Consider the following 22084-nt stretch of genomic DNA (forward strand, 5'->3'; position numbering starts at 1 on the left):
TATCTTCAGCAGAAATTGCCAGTTAACTCGATCAAAGGCCTTCTCAGCATCCAAAAATATAAACGCAGCAGGGATCTGGTTGTTCTTTCCCAAATATTCTAATGCATTAATAATTAATCTGACATTACTTTTCATCTGTCTCCCTTGTATAAAACCTGTTTGGTCCGTATGTATCAATTGTTGAATGACCAACATTAACCTATTTGCTAATATTTTAGTAAAAATTTTATAATCTACATTCAGTAATGAAATGGGTCTATAATTTTTGGGTTGAGTAGTATCTTGATCTTCTTTGGGTATCAAAGATATAAACGCTGTCTTCCAAGATGGAGGGACTTTACCTTCCGTTTGAATCATATTAAATAATTCTCTAAGAGGTTCTACCATTTCTAACTGTAAGTTTTTGTAGTAAACCGCTGTCAAGCCATCTGTACCTGGTGCTTTCCCTGGCTTTAATTGCTTAATTACCTGCAGGATTTCCCCCGAGGTTATTGGTTGATTCAATTTTTGCCTGTGTTCTTCTCTAACTGAAGGTATTTTCTCCTTGTCTAAATATTTGTCTATGTCTAAACCATTAATTTTATCCCCTTTATACAGTTCTGTAAAAAATTCCCAGAAAGCCTTTTGAATCTCTTCCTGTTGGAACACCTCCTTCCCTCTGTAAATCAGTTTAGATATATTTCGAGTTTTCCTTTTTTTCCTAATCTGATAAGCTAACCATCTGCCAGGTTTGTTTGCATTACAAAAAGTATTGTGTTTTGCATATAATAAATTAGTAGCTACCTGGTCAGAGATCAACATGTCAAATTGAGATTTTAATATGTTAATAGCTTCCTTAACCTTTGTATCGTCTGGTTTCCTTGTTAACTCCAGCTCTTTTCTCTTAATTTCCTCTTCCAGTTCTGTTCGTTTTAACCCTTGCTTATTTCTATGTGTTTTATTTATATTCATCAAAACTCCTCTCATATACGCTTTGCTTGCATCCCATACAAATTCCATAGATGTACCCTTATTCATATTCAAAACAAAATATTCAGATAGTAATTTTTTACAATCATTAATATAGTTTTCATATCTAAATAAATTTTCATTCAGTCTCCAAAACCTTCTTGCCTGCACTACCCTTCCCAACTCCATCCAAACTGGGTTATGGTCCGAAAGGACTCTAGCTGCAATCTTTGTTTTCTTGACCCTAGAAAGCAAATCATTAGTGGTTAGAATAAAATCGATCCTTGAAAGGGATTGATGCCTGTCCGAGAAGAAAGTGAAGTCATATTCCTCTGCATTTCTTTCTCGCCAGATATCTCTCAATTCAAAATCATCCATAATGTCAAAGAAAGATTTGGGTAACTTTGCTCGCATCTTGGTATTTAGGCGGGAAATCTTCTTATCTCTCTTAGTGTCTATCACTCCATTCCAGTCACCCAATAGTATACAGGAACTATAGTCCCACTGTACTAATTTAGCATGAAGATTTCTATAGAATCTATCTTGCTGTTGATTGGGAGCATAAATTCCCAAAAGTAATGTCTTTTTCCCTTCTAAGATTAAGTCTAAAGCAATATATCTTCCGAAGGGATCTGCTTCTATTAATTCAGCTTTCATATCTTTTCTTAAGTATACAACTATACCATTCTTCTTTTCCATAGCAGAAGCTGCAAAATGTTGACCAAGTTTTGAGTTGATCAAATATTTTTGATCAGTTGACTTGATATGAGTTTCTTGCAAACAAATTACATCGTTCTTAAACTGTTTAAGATAATGAAATATTTTCTTCCTCTTCTGTGGAGAGTTCAGTCCGTTGACATTCCATGTTAAAATCTTAGTTGTCATCTTTGGTTGGTTGAAGCATTTTTAGAGCTTCCTGCACGGCCTGTTTAACCTTAGGTCTAGCTCCTCCCACTGCTTCCAGATTTGTTGTTGTAGTTCCTTGATCGATGGCCGATGATTGTTGATGCTGTTGCCTCTTAGCTTGTTTCTCCATACGTCTAGTAGTCATGCGGCTAGGTCTTGGTTCCATAGCACCTTGCACTTCTAGAGAAGAGAGATGCTCCATCTTGTCTGGTGGTTGTGTAGTTTGCTGTCTATCCTGTCCTTCTTGTGGTCTTTCTCTAGGTCCAGATGGTGCAGGGTGTCCGGCCTTCAATATATTATAATAAAAATCTCGGGCTTTCCATACAGAGTTGAGGCGGTACCTTTGCTTATCAAATGTAAATATGATGCCAAATGGTGCATCCCATCTATACTGTATCTGACGATTTCTGAGTTCTTCGACCAAAAAAGCGTAGTCTCTTCTGGCTCTTAACATTTGAGGTGGTATCTCTTTCAAAACAGCCAGGTCTTGACCGCCAATTTGAAGCTTAGTGTTATAAGACGCTTGCAGTACCATATTTCTGAACTCTCTTGTAGTAAAATATATAACGATGTCTCGAGGAAGCTGCTTCTGCTTTGCCAGCCAGGAGTTAACGCGGTAAGCTTTGTCAATTTGCCAGCCTTGGTTGGTCCCTGGTCTTCCCATCAGGCGGTCAAAAGCTTCCGATAGGATCTGTTTCAGGTTCTCCTGTTTCTCCTCACGCAGCCCCCTTACTCTTAATGCGAACTCCATTTGTCGGTACTGTATCATAATAATTTCTTTTTCAGCATTTTCCACTTTTTGTTCCACCACCTCTGTTTTCAATGTCAAGTTAGCATTGGCATCATTAAGAACCTCTAGAGTATCTTCCACTCCAGAAATATGTTCTGTTAATACAGTTACAAGACTCAGCATGTCGTCTCTAATTTTATCAACCTTAGCCTCAAATTTCTCATACAACTCCTGTTTAAGTCCTTTTATTTCACTTTTAATTTCACTTTTAATTTCTTCTTTCATTTCTTTTATTTCCTCTTTTCTCTCCTCTCTATTATCTCTAAATTTATCTTCCATTTTAATTGTCTGTGCATTAAGAGCCTCGCTTAGATTACTCAGAAAAAATTCTTTCGTTAACACATCCCCAGCAGGGGGCGTAGGAAGCGGAGGCTGCAGCTTTGTACCAGGCACTGAGGATGTGCCCCTGGAAGTAGAGGGTGACGACTTCAAGTTAATATTTGGTTTTGAGGCCATTTCAAAATTTGTCTGCCTGCAGTTAATAAAACTCTATTGCCTAAATATGCAGCTTTAAGTAAAGAGGCTTTTATTTTGAAGTTTAAGGCTTGGCAAAAGTTTCAGTGAGTAAACATTGTAACAAGACCGTTCAACAGATTCATCACCATTTAACTTCCAAATAAGCAAAGTTAATGAAGGAGTAAAATTCTTCTATTGTGAAACCAAAACATGTGATAAGCTATCTCTTTTGTTTTGAATTCTTTTGAAGTCTTGTGAGAATTAGCAAAAAGTGTTCGTTATTACCGGAGAAACCAGCCTGCTCGGCGCCATTTTAAAAGCCTCTGAGTAAATAATTTTTCGGAGGAGAAAAAGAGAAGAAGCTAAAATGTTGATAAGCAATTATTGTCCTCGCAGTAAACGGATTCAGCTCGTGATAAGATTAAATCAAACAAAACTTAGAGCAGAGTGGGAGAGACCTACTTTGTCCTGCACAAGGCAGTTTGAAGTTCCCAGCACGGACAGCCGTTCTGCCTTGGGCTAGCCCCCCTTTCCTTGCAAGCACAAAAGCTGCAAAAATCGAAGAGCATTTGCCAGCAAAACAGTTTCTTCTTTCCCTCTTGCCTGAAGGATAAGAAAACCTGATAAGACGTCAGATGGAAGATCCTCTAATCAGGTACGTAGCCAGGAATTCGGAGGCAGCTGATTTTTTGCTGCTTCCACCAGTAAGCTCCTCCCAGGAAGTCGAATGCTGGCTGAATGTTGATGGGGGAAAAATAAAAGTGGGAAGAGGAGATGGAATGGATCAATGGAAACCTGAATAGAAAAAGGAAAGCTTTTCCTTTTTAGTATTTTTCCCTCCTAGTAAATGCTGAGGCCTGCAGGGAAGAAAGCTTGAGGTTCCAAAATTCTTCTCCTTCAAGCTTCCTGGTCCTTCACATTTTGCTCCCAACTACAGTTTTGTCATAGTAGTTCGGAAGCTCAGCCGTCACGGAGGGCACTTCACCTAATATTCACAATCTCTAAACCCAGCAGGCATTAGAAATGAAGTTTTCACATTCTCTGATGCCTTTTTAATAATTAAAAAGGCAAATGTTGAAATAATTTCCATAGTGCCACCTCCTGGCCATGGGGCATATAGGCATGATGACCAGAAAATTCATCGCTATTTTTCCCCACCCCTCAACTGTGTCCTGAAAGATGGACAAATCTCACTGGAGATAAACAAAATGAAACTTTATTTCAAGATATATATTTTTTAAAAAACCCAAACTTTAAGTACCAAAATGCAAACCTTCCATATAAAAGAAAACCCAAACTTTAAGTACCAAAATGCAAACCTTCCATATAAAAGAACATAAACACAGAGCTGCCCAGATCTCAGTAATACTTGCAAAGTAGTTAAAGAAGCATTCAAATGAAAATGCAAACATTCGCAGATCCTATGTTGCCACTGGCCTACCACATATGAATAACTCTATAAAAATATGTAAAACCTCATGATAAAATTTATAATTATTACTAAAAACCACAAAAATATTCTAAAGAAAACATATTTTCATGTACATAGTTTGAAATATGAAAGAAACTGAAATTCAACAACTGGTGTACCAAATTAAAGAAAATAAGACCTAGCACAACATACTAAAGAGAAACAACAACAACAACAACAATAATAATAGCTATTACTTTGTTACAGGTAAAGGTAAGGTAAAGGTTCCCCTCGGACATATGTGTCCGACTTTAGGGGGTGGTGCTCATCTCCGTTTCAAAGCTGAAGAGCCAGCGCTGTCCGAAGACGTCTCTGTGGTCATGTGGCCGGCATGACTAAATGCCGAGGGCACACAGAACGTTGTTACCTTCCCACCAAAGGTGGTTCCTATTTTTCTACTTGCATTTTTAACGTGTTTTCGAACTGCTAGGTTGGCAGAAAAGGATGGTGCCTTTTTTGGGGCTGCATAAGTAACTTCAGAGAGATCAGTATTAGTAGTTGCTTTTTTCCTCTCCTCCTCAACTTTGTGGAGTAATTCAGATTTTGTTCCAAAAATGAGTATAAATATAGCACCTGCCATTTCTGCAATCCTACAACTTCTCTTCATAGTTGTCACATAATCTCACAGCTCTACTGCTTATGATATTTTTCTTTTAATCAAATTGTAATTCAGATTCATTAGGGCTACCAGGAATTAATCTGTGCAAACAGCAGCTTTTCGCATTGCCAATAACATTCTACTCTGTAGCTGTTACAACTTCCTCTGTTTAGCTGATCCACTGTGGCTTGAAGGAAAAATAAGGCAGAAAGAGTGGGAAAACAGAGAAAGATGACAAGTGTTTTAACCAGCTGGGGAATTCCGTAATTAAAGCAGAGCAACTGAACAATAAAAAAAGTGGACTGCAGTATACTAACCTGCACTGTTACAGGGGCAATCATTCTTACCTGATGCAACCCTCTATCTAATCTGAGAAAAACCAAGATTATGCCCACTCCATCCAATACCTTGGCTTTTTCAAGCTGCTGCTGGGCCTGGTTCTCCACTTCGCGCTTCACCCCTTCACGTTCCTCCTCTAGCGACACGTCGGAATCCAATGATGGGCGGCTAGTGTAGGAATCAGCAGAGCCCTGGAGCAAATGCAAGAAATATATATATATATAAATATATATATATACACACAGAGACATTATTTATTTCTTTATTTATTTGTTATTTATTTATTTATTAATATATTAAGAGCTGTGGTGGCGCAGTGGTTAGAATGCAGGATTGCAGGTTAATTCTGTTGACTGCCAGGAGTTCGATCCCGAATAGCTCAAAGTTAACTCAGCCTACCATCCTTCTGAGGTTAGCAAAATGAGGAGCCAGATTTTTGGGCGCAATATGCCGACTTTTTACAGTCCTCTTAAGAGAGGACTGAAAAAAAAAGCAGTACATAAATCTAAGTGCTATTGCTATTCTGGGGACTGAAGATTAGAATTCACACTGGCTGTTTGGGCTCTCTACCTGTTAGCCCAGACAAGAAGAACAACCAGAAGCGCTAGCTCTGTCTTTATTGTAAGGTTACATCAGCAGAATATTGCAAGACTAAAGGTATTTCCTCCCCTTCTTTCCTGTTACTTTCTGGAAAACGAGAGAGAAATGTTTCCTATACTGTGCCTCATTCTTTATTTTTCATACTAGGTTGTTCAGTCTGTGCCTCTCCGTCCTATCACCCAAAGTTATTCCCACATACCATTACACTATTCAGTAACACAGCTGGAGTGGAGATCTCAGCTACGGAGATATTTTACACTTTGAAATTAGTCTCAAACCTGCATTACTAACTACAAGAACCAAGGCAGTGGTGGGATTCAGCCAGTTTGCATCTATTCACGAGAACAGTTTGTTAACTTTCTAAGCAGTTTGGAGAACTGGTTGTTGGAAGAAATCTCATTTTGTTTTGTTTTTTCACTTTACCGGGCTAATTCTATAAGGAAGGCAGGAAGGAAACATTCTGGTGTTGTTTCTAGCCTAATCTTTATTGCCCTGCTTACAGAAACTGCCTCTCCGGTTAACCCTTCTTACATTGTAACAGCTAAGGAGAAGCGCCCATCAACGTGAGTGACATTGAGTTGGCCATGCCCACACAGTCACATGACCACTGAGCCCCACCTACCCAGCTGGTCATTAGGGCAGAGAGCCGGTTGTTAAATTATCTGAATCCCACCACTGAACCAAGGGTCTTAGAACAATCACGTGTAAGCTACATCCCCACTGTGATTTGTGCCGCAGTTCCTAATGCCAAATCTTAGAGCAGTGTTTCTCAACCTTGGCAACTTGAAGATGTCCGGACTTCAACTCCCAGAATTCCCCAGCCAGCTGGGGAATTCTGGGAGTTGAAGTCCGGACATCTTCAGGTTGCCAAGGTTGAGAAACACTGTCTTAGAGGCTACTGGATACATGAAGGATTTGGGTTTTGATTAGGTTATAATATTCTGGGGTGGAGTGAAAGTGGTCTATTAAAATGTTGAAATCTGAAATCTCTACGTTTAACCAGGACTAGCAAGTGTTTTTCCACAATATATTAAGCTTTCTTAGTTAACTTTGCTTCATTTGTTGTGGGAATTTTTGGGAAATGTTATTTTTGGGAACCCAGCTTATTTCATTAGTTTGTGCTTTGGTATATTGTACGAACGCAGAAAACTGGTTAAGTCAGCAAGAAGGTTAAATGTATATATAAGGTTAAATGTATAAGCCACCCGGAGTCCTCCGGGATTGGGCAGCCTATAAATCCATTAAATACAATATAGAATGAGCCATTCCTCAAAGTTTTATTCCCAGATTAAAAAAGATACTTTTGTAAAATTTAAAACAAGCTTCTCTTCATACTAAACATTGTCCAAAAAAAAATCCATCTTCTATAGTATAGAAGCACTGGAGGCCCCTCCTCTGGGATATATTTACAACAGGTAGTCCTTGAGTTACAACAATTCATGACCATTTGAAGTTACAATGGCATTGAAAAAAGTGACTTATGCCCATTTTTCACACTCACAACCGTTGCAGTATCCCTATGGTCATATGAACAAAATTCAGACACTTGGCAATTGACTCATATTTATGACAGTTATGTCAGCCCTCGGGCTGCCATTCAGGGGGGAGCCCGTCCATCGCCACGCCCACTCAGCCATGCTTACATGCTACCAACGCTGCCACGGTGATGTTGACTCTCTGATGTTGGCGGAGCCTGTAGCTGCATGTGGCTCTGTAAGGCCTCCCTCACCGCTTTGCAGAATAACTCTTTTACTCAGGTGCAACTGCTTACTCTGACGTAACTCTTCTGCCTGGATGCGGCTAACCAAGAAGGAGGCTGTGATAACCCTGAGTGGGGGTGTGGCTGAGGGCGTGGGTCATGGTGATTGGTGATGTTGGTTGGGTGTCATCTGGGTGGAGGTTGGATGCATTCCAGGAACATACACAGGCCAGTAGCAGGGAGCTGGGCCCACAGTTGCCTTTGAGGCTGCCACCCCAACAGCAAAGGGATCCGCTAAGTGGCGACAGAAGTCAACGTTGGCCGCCACAGATGGTATCTAGTGCCCATCCAGTCTATACTTGGCCAGCTGGAAGTACAAAAGGCCAGGCTATAGGGGGTGGTCCTTGGGAGCCTCCCTCCTTGAAGATCTCTTTTGATGGTAACCCAGACAAAATAGCCATTTTCTTAGGTCACGTAATAGAGCATATGGACTGATTCGGCCATTTGTACACTTCACAATGGGACAGTGATAGCCATTGCGGGGGTCTTGGAGAGGCCGCAGATTGGGCCGCGGACCTCTACAATGAACAGAGTCCAGAGTTGCGGCATTGTGGTCTCTTTTTGGATACCCTCCGAGAACGGTTTGAGGATCCGACCTGGGTACAAAGGGTTGAAGGGGAGTTGATGGCATCACGCCAGAAGGTTGGCTGGTTGCTGATTATATACGGGATTTCCAGTTGTTGTCGGGAAAACTAAGAGTCTGGCCAGAGAGACTGTTAGTATATCAGTTTAAGACCGGCTTAGATAGATCAATCTGGCAGGCATGTGTATATCGAACGTGATGGATTGCTTATGATGGCAACTGACTCACATTTATGATGTCCTGGGATCCCGTGGTTATCTTTTGCGACCTTCTGACAAGCAGAGTCAATAGGGAAGCCAGATTCACTTAACAACCATGTTAGTCATTTAACAACTGCAGTGATTTACTTAACAACTGTGGCAAGAAAGGTCATAAAATGGGGCAAAATTAATTTAACAACTGTCTTGTTTAGCAACAGAAATTTTGGGCTCAATTGTGGTCATAGGTCAAGGGCTACTTCAGTGGTGGGATTCAAATTCTTTTACTATCAGTTCTGTGGGTGCGACTTGGTGGGCGTGGCTTGGTGGGTGTGGCAGGGAAAGGATACTGCAAAATCCCCATTCCTTCCCGATCAGCTGGGACTCGGGAGGCAGAGAATAGATGGGGGTGGGGCCAGTCAGAAGTGGTATTTACTGGTTCTCCAAACTACTCAAACTTCCTGCTACTGGTTCTCCAGAACTGGTCAGAACCTGCTGAATACCACCTCTGGGCTACTTGTACTATCTTTTCCTATGCTTCCAATGAATATGTTTCCAATCAGGGCTTATGGGTGATATGCCTGCAATGAGACAGCCCTGCCTATTTGATTATTTTGTCCCATTTGTTGCAGGTACCTCCTCAGCCCTCCCTGACCATTCACTCAGATTCAGATTGGCTCTTGGGTGAGAACAGACTGACTCCTACCCCGTAATAAAGCAGCGAGGTGCAACTGATATAGTTATGTTTGTGAAGTGGCTATAATCACACCCATTTGCATTCACGTTCATTATGGCTGCCTTGAATGGAAAGCCTGCAATTGTCTCAGATGTCAATACAAACAACACTGAAGGCAAAATAAGACTGAGAAAGGTAGAAATATAAAGTCACAGTAATTTATTTACTGTGTTACAGAGGGAAGGAAGTGTTTCAGCAGGAAGAGATCCAAAAGGGATTTCGAGAATTTTTTACAGAGTTGTATAAAGGGGACAAAATTAGGGACTTAGATATAAATAAATACTTAGATAAAGAGAAAATCCCCCTAGTTAGCGAAGAACATAGGTATAGGTTGAACCAACCAATAACCTCTGGGGAAATCCTGCAGGTAATCAAACAATTAAAGCTAGGGAAAGCACCAGGTACAGATGGCTTAACAGCCGTTTATTATAAAAACTTACAGTTAGAAATGGTAGAACCTCTTAGAGAATTATTTAATAAAATTCAATCGGAAGGTAAAGTGCCCCCCTCATGGAAGACAGCGTTTATATCGTTGATACCCAAAGAAGACCAAGATCTTACTCAGCCGAAAAATTATAGACCTATTTCACTACTTAATGTAGATTATAAAATTTTTACCAAAATATTAGCAAATAGGTTAATGGTGGTTATCCAACAACTGATACATACTGACCAAACAGGTTTTATACAGGGTAGACAGATGAAGAGCAATGTTAGGTTAATTATTAATGCATTAGAATACTTGGGAAAGAATAATCAAATCCCTGCCGCATTCATATTTTTGGACGCTGAGAAAGCCTTTGATCGAGTCAATTGGCAATTCTTGTTGAAGATACTGCAAAAAATGCAGATAGGAGATGGCTTTTTAAGGTCAATTGGTGCAATATATCAGCAGCAAAAAGCCCAAATTATAGTTAATGGAAGTTTAACAGATTCCTTTCAAATAGAAAAAGGTACAAGACAGGGTTGTCCTTTGTCCCCACTATTGTTTATTATAACTTTGGAAGTATTGCTGAATAAGATATGGGCTTTGGATGCTTTAAAAGGGATCAAGATCAGACAGCAAGAATACAGAGTCCGCGCTTTTGCGGACGACTTGGTTATAATATTGAAACAACCGCAGGAATCCAGTAAGGTTTTAATGAATACGATTAATCAATATGGTCAAGTCTCTGGATTTAAAATTAATTTAGGAAAAACCAAAATATTAGCAATGAATATGAATACCAAACAGAAGGAAGAATTGGGAGTGATGTTAGGATGTGAGGTTGTTAAAAAAGTCAAATATCTTGGAGTTAATATTTTAACTTCAAATGGGAAATTATACAAGCATAATTATGAACCACTCTGGCATAGTATACAAATGGAGATGAAAAGGTGGGAGAAACTGCATTTATCTTTGTTGGGAAGGATAGCGGCAGTGAAAATGAATATTTTACCAAAATTTTTACTTTTGTTTCAAATGTTACCAATACTTAAAAGAGATGCGAACCTTTTAGAATGGCAGAAGGGTATCAACAAATTTGTATGGGCAGGAAAGAAGCCGAGGGTTAAGATGAAAATAATGCAAGATGTACGTGAAAGAGGAGGATTGAAATTACCAAATTTAAAATTATATTATGATGCAGTGGCTTTATCTGCAATTAGTGATTGGATCCATTTAACCAATGACAGAATATTGAATATTGAGGGACATGATTTGGTATATGGTTGGCATGCTTACTTGTTATTCAACAAAAAACTGGATAAGAATTTCAAAAATCATATTTTAAGAAATGCCTTATTGCGGGTTTGGAAAAAATATCAACATAAACTAAATGACAAATTGCCCATGTGGGCAATTCCTAGACATGCAATTGAAAATATGAATATAGAACAAAAACACGATAGAACCACTTATAGACAACTTCTTAATACAGAAAGAGGGGTGCTGCAATTAAAATCCTTAGAGGTACTTAAAAAAGAGAAGGTAGTTCAAACGTGGTTTCAGTATGGCCAATTACAGGCCAGGTGGAAAATAGACCAAAAAATAGGTTTTGTAATAGCTGAGGATAACTTGTTTAAACAAATAAGAGATCAAAGTTTAATGCACATAAAGAGGATATATAATGTATTAGTACAGATGGACTCAGAAACCGAAATGGTTAAAGATTGTATGATAAAATGGGCTCAGAATATTGAAGAACCTATAATGTTGGAAACATGGGAAAAAATATGGGTAAGAAATGTAAAATTTACACAAGCACAAAATTTGAGAGAAAATTTTTATAAGATGTTTTATAGATGGCACTTAGATCCCAAAAAGCTTGCTTCTATGTATTCAAATGTTCAGCCTAAATGTTGGAGATGTGGTTCTTTCGATGCTACATATTTTCATATATGGTGGACATGTCGTAATGTTAAGGCATTTTGGATAAAAATTTGGTGGATCCTGCAAAATATCTTCAAAAAAAGGATAAAATTCACTCCCAAACTGTTTTTACTAGGTATATGTACTGACTTCGTAGCAGTAGAGATTAATTTGGTTCTGTACTTAATAACGGCAGCAAGACTTTTGGTGGCGCAATACTGGAAGAAGGAAGACCTGCCTACAATTCAAGAATGGACTTTAAAGGTTACAAACTTAGCCGAAATGGCGAAAATTTCAGCATATCTTAAAGAACATTCAAATGAGAAGTATAAACGAGACTGGAAAAAATGGATTGATTATATACAAAGCAAATACGGGACTAGGAAATTCCAGATAGCTTATGCTTAAAATTAGTAATAACGTAAATTGTTAAAAATTTGGGTAACAGCAAGAAGCTGAGTTCAATGTAGAGATATTTTAGACTGTGATTGTCAAAAGTTATACCATGTATGGGCTCTGGGAAGTCGGGGGGAGGGAAGGGAGGCGGGGATCTAGGGGGAGGGGGGAGGGGGGAAATATAATATGTGTTAAATTTTAAAGCATGATTGCACTTGTATACTGTGGTTTTTATTAATGTTAGTGTCAAAACAGAACAAACTGAATATATCGGAAAGTAAGAGATACCGAAGGGAGGAGCTGAATGAAAGAAGAAGGAGAGTAGAGAGAGTGAGAGAGAGGAGGAGGAGAAGGAAGGGAGGGAATGGATTAAGAGAGGGAGTGATAGGGTTAGGGTTAGATAGAGGGGGAGGGGAAGTAGGTGTAGAGGGGTATGAGAGAAGGAAGAATGAAAGTTGGAGGGGGATGAAAGAGGGTGTATGGTGGGCTAAGGCGGTATATTGGGTTTGTATTGTAGGGGGCATTCTCTATAAAAGCGAGGGCTGTGTTTATTACTCAATGTTATATGCCTCGGTTGCACAGTAAACATGTGATTGTATAGAATGAAATGGAAATAAAAAGATTTGTACCAGAAAGTCACAGTAATTTATGTTGTGGTATAACATTGCATACAACCTCAGGAATAGTATAGTAATTGCTGCAGCTTTGCTCCTATTTCCAGTGGTGGGATTCTACTGGTTCAGATAGGTACGGGTGAACCAGTAGCTCCAACTATCACCTGGGAGCGAACCGGTTTGCTCTGACTTTCATCTGGGCCCGCCTGCCCATGCACTATACTCACCTATATATTCCCTTTTCTGAAGCCCAGTTGATAAACGCGGCAGAGTGGAATGCCGCGCCTCAGCTGTTTTCCTCTCCAGCGGTAACGCGGAAGGTGATTTCTCTGTAAACTGCACATGCAAAGCACACGCTTAGCAAACTGGTTGTTTAACCAGTAGGATCCCATCCCTGTCCTATTCTATTGTCAGGCCTGCAGCCATATTTCTTTTGGATCTTCGGCATGCCACACTTTCTATTATTCCACTATGCCGTTTCTATTGTGGGAAAATGGGAGGGGGGCTTGTACGGAGTTAAATGCTGTGCAGCCAAAATAAAATTCCTTTTTAGAAAGCCAAGTTCATCCTTTATCTCTGCACCACTGCACCTGACCAAAACTGGATGGGTGGAACTGCCAGCATGGCAGTGGAAGATTGGTCCATGTGATGGTCTTGTGGGTGTGGGGGCAGGATCTTGAACTTTCAATCGGGTGGGGAAAACCAGGAAGCTTTCAGATTTGGGTTTTCCCAGATACCAACACGGCTCTTTTAATAAATTGGAACTTTGAGCAATACTTTGCCTTGGACTCTGATTTAATTTTGGATGCTAGTTGGAACCCTGACATCTATTTTGTAACCCAGGCCAATGGAGAGGCTGAAGTTTTTGTCAGTCAGAACAAGATCAGATCAACCTTCTATGCCAGGGGTGTCAAACTCAAGGCCTCGGGGCTGGGTATGGCCCGCAAGGATCTGACCCTGGAAACAACAAAGAATTGACCCGTGGTGCCTCTGGCAGTGAAATGGACCTTGCAAGGGTCACAGCTGAAAATGGAACTCAGGAGCTCATTTTCTCTGGCAGAGCACTCGGGCTACCAAAGGTGCCCCTGACACAAGTGACATCGAGCTAGCCATGCCCCCCTGCCCCCCCCCCCCCAAGGTCAAACACAACCCTAATGTGGCCCTCAATGTAATCAATTTTGACACCCCTGTTGTATGCTGATGTGCACTAAGGAGGCTCCTGTTCAGGGGTGGGTTTCAGGCGGTTCGTGGCGGTCCCCGCGAACCGGTTGGTCGGCGAACCCAGAAGTAAGTAACTTCCAGGAACGCCGAAGGATCCACCCGCCCGCCCGCGTTTCTTACCCGGTTTTGACGAGTTTTGCACTTCCACGCATGCGCAGAATGCATACAGCGCCTGAGCGATCCTCCAGGAGCAGCTGGAGCTTCGCACAGGCGCTAGTACGCATGCGTGCACTGCGCGCGTGCACGAGGACGCCGCCGGCCCAGTTCCAACTGAACCGGTTGGAACGGGGCGAGAAATCCACCCCTGCTCCTGTTATACACAAACAAGATGCTAGTACCAAAATACTCAGAAGTCCTAATTCAACATGTCGCATGAATCTACAGTGCCCTCCATCCTTTTGATGTGCAATCAGTAGGCAATAACAAAGGCTTGCCCTCTATGGCTGTTATGGAAAGGATCTGGATAAAGCCCTTTGAACACTTAAACGATCCACTAGGTAAAGGTTTCTTTGTCAGTTTATGGCACAGTGTTTATTTCAGTTTCTTAGCCGAGGCAGCCAGCATGGAAGCCAACCTTCCATAGTCATGTGGCCAGCATGACTATATGTAGAGGCACAGAGAATGCCATTACCTTCCCGCCAAAGTGGTACCTATTTATTTACTTGCATTTGCATGTTTTTGAACTGCTAGACGGACAGGAGCTGGGGCAAGTATTAGGAGCTGAAGTCATTCTGGTACATGGAGCTCAGGTCTTGAACCCAGGCTGACAGCTTTCTATTGGCAAGTTCGATGATAAATTCTGTCCATTCTTTTATTAATTTGCTAACAATTATGTTCCTGTGATCAAACAGCTAACCTTTCCACCATACTATAGCATTTGGGTGTTATGAAAGCATTCTCTACCTACAATACCCTCCTCAAAACCTATTTGTCCATAACCCACCCTTTGGCCAAGCCCCAGACTCCAGGTGCCATGTTAATCCATGTAACACCATATGCTACTTACATCAACTTTATTTCTCTCGACCCTTCAGTTTCCTTGCCCTTCTCGGGGTGTTTTCTTTTTTGTGGAGTTTTCCTTTCTTACAGGAAGAGTCAGCAGGCATTTACAAATAAATTTTTGACATGTGCCATGTACGTGTATGTTAAACCAACAAAAATGCCAAGGACCCATTTGGACAGATTATTTTTTTAAAAAATATGCCACTTAACAGGAGTATCAGATTTAAGGAGCATTTGCTGATCTTGAAAGTCAGGAGTGCTTTTTCAGTAGAAGAATTTGAGATAGCAAACATCAACGGTGAGGCCACCAAAAAAAAGCTTATGATGGGCATCCCAAAATTCTACCTGACAACATTAATAAGCAATGCATATTTAAAATATTCAAAGCATTTGAAAAGTAGTAGTAATAATTTATAGGGCCACTTTAAAATACTCCAAGCATCTTAAAGGATATAATTTATTTCAATAATGAACTGGGCTGTAAATGGAACATCTGTTTTGGAAATACATTCTGGTTTAATGGATGTACTTAAAAAAAAAGTAAGGAACTTGGGGCCTTCCAGTTATTGCAGGACTCCATGTCTCTCAGCAGCCTCAAACAATAACCAGAGAGTGACAAAAACAGTAAGCTACTGGTACAAATTGCTAGACAATTCCAGGTCTCTGTAAGGAACTCCAAGTTTCAAAAGAATTTGAGAAAAAAAAACATATGATTTGCAAATGTTAAAACAAACCCTATTGCCAAGAGGACAGACGCCAGCACTTATTGTTTGGGGCAAAATAAAGTATGAATGAAAGCATTTATATATGTCCCAGGATAATGTTGCATGATCCAATCTGGATGGGTCGTGGGGACCAGGGGTTTGATCTTCTGAGCTTTTGGTCTCATGCCTAGAGCCGAGGTGGCGCAGTGGTTAGAGTGCAGTACTGCAGGCTACTTCTGCTGACTGCTAGCTGCAGTTCGGCAGTTCAATTCTTACCGGCTCAAGGTTGACTCAGCCTTCCATCCTTCTGAGGTGGGTAAAATGAGGAGCTAGATTGTTGGGGGCAATAGGATGACTCTGTAAACCACTTATAGAGGGCTGTAAAAGCACTGTGAAGGGGTATATAAGTCTAAGTGCTATTGCTATGCTGGAGCCCATCCTCAGGGAACTTCTTTCTACTGGAATGCACATTCTGGTGAGAGAGAAGTTCCCCGATGATGGGCTCCAGCATGAATCCGAAAGCTCAGAAGTCTAAATCTCTGGTCACATTGATCAACCCAGATTGGGTCCTGCAAAATAAAGCATTGTTGTGGCAAATTGTGTCCTGTGATAATGAAGCTCTCTTTTCTACCATGACTTAACCACAGGACATTTCCTCTGCTAGGAATCTAAAATTACATTTCATATGTGGAGGCCAAAGTGTGAGGCCAGTCATTCACTGTCTTTGCCCACCCTACCTCAGAGTGTTGTTGTGAAGAAAAAGAGGATAAGTACTATGTGTGTTGCCTTGACCTCTTATATAAAAAGAGAAATCTAAATCTAACAAACAAATAAAAACTTGACCAAGCTAAAACAGAGTTCTAGGTACTGTTGGGGCAGAAATATTTTGACTCCATTGCTACCTCTGACCAGAATCAAACTTCTTCAAACGAGACATGTTGCAACTTGGGAGGTTCTTCTCTAGCTGCTTGATCAGCAGGTGGAGGCTTTGACCAGAGCAGCCTTTGCAGAGCCTTGGCTGGTGTACCGATTCCACTCCTTTTTGGAGCAAGAATGCTCCATAGCAACAATGACTCATGCTTTCATTACCTTTAAGTCTCAATACGTTTGCTCTCAACTCTGTCTTTGAAGACTGCTTGGAAACTTTAGTTGAAGGTGGTCTTCCTGCTGGAGGTTGCTGAATGGACTGCTGATAGATTCCCAAGTATGATTCAAGTGCTAGTGCCAACCCTGCATGGTTTGGTTCCCCTTTATTCTTTGGAAACCTATTTTTTTCAACAAAATATACCCTGAACCCTGGACGTTCTATGTAGGAGTGGATGCTTCAAATAGTATGAGAAAGGAAGAGTTGGGTTCTTACAGATGGTCCTTCTTAAGGTTCATCCCTTGGCTACAGAAAGAGTTGCTTGAAGAGATCTAAAAATCTCCCACATGTTTGATTTTTAGGAAGGTGGTGAAACTGATCTTGTTTCACTAGGAGTCTGATGTTTGAGTGGCTGTTTGTGAAGCTACTTTTCTGTTGGGTTACCTTTGTTATATTTCATTTTAATGGCATTGCATTTTGACTATAATTTTGATTGGTATTTGTGAGTTATAAAAGTATGCTTTATGGATTGTGAACCACCCTGAATCTTGTGAGAGAGGAGTCTTCGATGTCAATCAGTTAGTCACTCAACCAAATGCCATAAGAGTCCATCTAGCACAGGGGCTGGCAACTTTAAACCCTCAAAGAGCCATTTGGACCCATTTCCAACAGAAAAGAAAACACCGGGAGCCACAAATGTCCTAACCGGAAGCCCCCCGTTCAATTCTGGAGCTGACCAGAAGTTCGGTTCCCCCACCATAGACTCTCCTCCTAGCATGGCGTCCTTTTTTCTCTACCTGCCCTAACTGAAAGCCCTATCAATTGTGGAGCCAACTGGAAAACCCGCTCTCCCACCCAACTGAAAGGTCCTTTCAAAATTGTGGCATTGGCCGGCAACATGGAGCCACAACAGAGGGATGAAAGAGCCACATGCGGCTCCAGAGCTGCGGGTTGCTGACCCCTGATCTAGCATGATTGGAAAAATGTGGCTGAAAATTTGGGAGGGGGGTTACAGATGGAAGCTTTGTTTCTGGGATGACATGCTCTTCCCAATCCTTAAAACCATCCCATCCCTGGAAAATAGACCAAGATAATCATGCCAATATCTGGCCATGCTATTGCTAAATTTGACACCTGTGTATTAGATGAGGGGCCACAGGCAACAATAGGATCACCCATGCTTTAGTAGGGATGACTTGGCTCATTAATAAATAAATAATTAAATTTATCAGCTGCCCAACTCTCAAAGACTCTAAGAGGCTCACAACGATCAAAGATATTACAATAAATCATTTAAAAAAATGTAAAAAGATGGCAAGCTCAATGAAATGAGAGATTCACTTTCTCTTGTTGAAGAAACAGCTGAATGGCCAGGTCTTCATGGCTTTTAAGCAATAGAGTGTGGGGGCTTAATAAATTAAGGAGATTTACATTTGTATTATGTTTCTGCCATTTATGTTTTCACAGATTAAGATCTGGAACAAACCAATAGCCGCAAGACTATGCACTTATTCTTGGTAGTATCACACAGTTGCTGCCAGACGATTATCTTATCTTTCCCCAAGAATTGAAAATATGCATTTATGGGACACTGCATCAAAAATGTGAGCCTTCAGACATGCACTTTACAGAAATAAAGCAGGGAAAGTCAAGAAGGGTGAAGTTCCCCCCACCTCTCTCTTTCTTTCTCCCATGAAGCAATAATCTCACCCCTCCCTTCTTATACCCAACTTGGTGTAAAACTGTTCAGTACAGCACTGAATGCCAGCCAGTGCTCCCCCCCCCCTTTTTTTTTAAACTGTGGGCGGGGAGGAAGACACTCCCAGCAACAGTGCAAGCCACCTTGGAAGGACAGGCACCAATGCCAGGGTGGTGACTGAGTGAATGACACACACTGGCTTCTCGCTGCAAAAGAATCAAACCTAGGTTTAGATGGAAAAGTACTGTAATGAAGATGTTGCTTGGAGAGTAGATGAGAGGCAATGCTGTTAGTTTGAGGCTGCTACACAAGGGACTCATCCCTGTAACTAAATGTATGAATCTTTGCAAGAATCCCACAGAGCTGTGCAAGCAGGACAAAGAAATAGTTTCTTTTTGGTGTAACCGGGAAACATTTTTTTGTTTGACCATGCCCCATTAAAGTCTAAGTGCAATATAGATTTATATTACCTGAAACCAAACAGCCTATGGTGCACATGATGGGGGAAGCCTTGAGAAAGTTTTCTCCCTTCATGTTAAGAAAGGATTTGCTTGCTGAGGTGCAGAGGGTATGTGTATGCATGAAATCCTCAAACTTTTTAGTCCATCCATTCATCCATCCATCCTTGCTCTGCTGCATAGCACCTGCCAACTTAAGGCAAGTTCCCTGTCAAATAAAATAGGGCAGAGCAGAACATGCACTCATAAATACTTTTTCTGCAAAACTAGGCTTTATCAAGCCACTATTTTGTCTTTTGCTCTGTTTGGGGCAATCCAAGCTCCTACTACAAACAAACAAACAAACAAACAAACAGAAGCCTCAAATCTGTCTACCTTGGACTTATTGATAAATAAATCTTATTGATAAATCTCCCCGTTTCAGAAAATAACTTAATCCCATAGACATAGAGTCATGTTTTACAAACTTTATCAAACTGCTCTCCCCTCTGGGGAATAGACAAACAGTACTCTCTGAGCTGTCATTAGTAGATTCCTTGTATCTTAGGAAAGAGGGCAGTTGTCTAATCATCAGTCATCATTGGCCTCAAAATATTGCATCTCCTCCTACTCAGCCATGAAGACTGTTCACTTCTAACCCTAACACACAATAGAACTGATGACCCCTATCCTTGCAACACCTTGTGTTGATAAAGCAAGAGCTGAGTCAACAATAAGGTACTCAGTGGGGAAAGTGTCTTAGACACAGAATGTAGAAACTTAACACCCCTGAAATTGAGCAACTGTTAGAGCATCCTTTATACTACTATCCTGAGTTTTATGTAAAAGGGAACCAGGAACCAAAAACTACGTACAACAAAATGTGATGGTGCAGCATGCTTACGTCAAGATTCCAGCCATTCCCTCTTGAGCTTTCTATTTTCCTTCCCTCAAGAGTTAGTTGGCATTCTTCAGCAACTGAGCATGCTCAATTCCCCATTCCTCTACTCCCTATTAGGCTGGTATTTCCCACTTGTGCATGTCTGGTGCTGTTTTGACATTTGCAATGGTTGGGGCTCCAAAACTGGTCTGAGAAGAAGGAGGGTTTTATGTTCAAATGTAGGGGCACAAGGGAGAACAGCAGTTAACATCTGAAGAACCGGCAAAGGGAATCCTAGCAGGATTTGTTCAAAGACAAGGAAAAAGATGGGAAGGGGCAAAGGAGTTAGCTGAAGATCCCTGATGGTAAGAACTGGGAAGCATGAAACATCTTGAAGCTTAAAGGTCTCTTGAAATATTCCGAAAACCGGGCTGACTCCAGTATATAAAGACGGAATGAGAGACGTTGAAAATTGAGATTAATAAATCTTATCATCCCAGCAGCAACCAAACCTGTAAGCTCAGCCTTTCCCCATTCAGCTAAAAGAAAGCAGAAAAGTGGCAAAGTGAATGGATGCCAGCTCCAGCCAAAATAAATTATAACCCGCTTCCCTGTCTCTTCTGTTCCATCTGCCTTAGCTCAGTATGCTTTGCGATACAGAGACCTTCAAACAAGTGTTTACTTTCTGGTTCTCCAACATGTCACAATCACAAACCAAGCCGACCTCAAACTTCAGATTCCTGGGCGGACAACACAACAGTCCTTCGCAAAGGATGTTCCCAATACTCTGTTAAATGAAAACATTTGCAGATTATTTCAAGATCGCAAGAGCCACCCCATCTCCCAGGGTGGGAGTAAAAGGCAGTGCTGTGTGAGCTGCAAACCTCCCATTACATGCACATGAACGGAACACAAAGCTCTTGACAGATGTTGTTTCTCTTTCCCTTTTACACAAAAGCAGCTTTCTTCCTTCGGGGTTGCAGTCATTTTGAGCTCCGCCAAAACAGCTGGTAGGGAGAAAGCTACTTTCCTCCACTCCAGGCTAACAGCCTCCAAAGCTGCATTTGTTTATGTAAAGATGATCAGGAATTTATTATATGTCAGGGCAGCTGAGTATCATGAAGACAGGCAGTTTACCTTAGTACAGTGACGGGATACATATTCTGGTGATCATACTGTATTTGTATTCTCCCCCCCCCCCCCCGTTGCCTCTCCCAAAGGGCATTTATGCTTCAGGTCCAAAGAAGCTGGTTGCGTTGGGAAAATGTTTTCTGCTCCCCTTCAGCAACAAAACGCTTTTGCCCACCATGTTTTGCAAAAGCTTGATAAAAGCCTATTTTGGAATACTATAGGGCAGTGTTTCTCAACCTTGGTGACTTTAAGTCCTATGGACTTCAACTCCCAGAATCCCCCAGTGGACTTCAACTCCCAGAATTCCCCAGCCAGCTATGCTGGCTGGGGGATTCTGGGAGTTGAAGTCCATAGGACTTAAAGTCACCAAGGTTGAGAAACACTGCTATAGGGCATACTAGCTCCCGTTTCCTCTGATTCCTCATCCTTCTCTGTCGGTATGCTTTCTCCTTTTTTCAGAAGTGTCTGCTCAATCTCTGTGCAAATGCAGTGTGATGAAGATCCAGAACTGGGTTTCTCCCCCACCAAAAAAATTATCTTTTTCTTCCCCACTGGATATTCTGTCATTTGGGCATATGGAGACTGTGAAAAATTTAAAAAAGACTGTGGTTCACACAAGGCATTTACGCTCGTCATTGAATCCATCTCCTTTCTGCTTTGCACAATGCATTAAACCCATTGGTACAATGCATTAAAATACACGTCTTAATTATACGCAAAAACAACCAAGGTTTAAGGCCAAGGAAGCGTGTTGTGTGAAAGCATCTCTTGGAGTTTTACCCAACCTTGTTTGTTGTGAACAAAACCTTAATGGGAATAACCTGCCAACCTTTTCACATGCACAGCAGAGAAAGGAGAAAAGACGATGAGTCGAAAATAATTCTTTAAAACCAAATTTGTGTTGAAGCTGTCAGAAATCAAGCCCTTTGTGCTGAAGTCCCACTGCTTTAGATCTGCTCTATAGCAGGAAAGGTGGAGCCTGAAGAGGGACTAAGAGAGGAACCGGCCTGAAGTCCTTACATTCCCACAAGTGGTCCAAGTTCAGACTCTCTTGAATTTCATTAACTCTTATCTAGCTCCAATTTAGTACTGGTCTTTAATTGACTAGATTCTTGGGTGCAGGCATGACCAATAATTAATTGGAACTTAACAGCATGGTCCTGACATAACAGAATAACAGAGT

At 41.1% G+C, this 22084-nt stretch overlaps 1 protein-coding gene across 1 annotated transcript in view; it reads right to left on the minus strand.

Moving 5' to 3' along the window:
- CACNB3 (calcium voltage-gated channel auxiliary subunit beta 3) overlaps positions 1–22084 on the minus strand; it is a 56820-nt gene that overhangs the window by 28843 nt on the left and 5893 nt on the right. The window contains exon 2 of the mRNA XM_032210003.1: positions 5577–5699. Within this exon, the coding sequence (XP_032065894.1) occupies positions 5577–5699 (123 nt within the window). The remainder of the gene's footprint in view (positions 1–5576; positions 5700–22084) is intronic.

The sequence above is a fragment of the Thamnophis elegans genome, chromosome 2 (assembly GCF_009769535.1).
Source record: "Thamnophis elegans isolate rThaEle1 chromosome 2, rThaEle1.pri, whole genome shotgun sequence".
Taxonomy (NCBI): domain Eukaryota; kingdom Metazoa; phylum Chordata; class Lepidosauria; order Squamata; family Colubridae; genus Thamnophis; species Thamnophis elegans.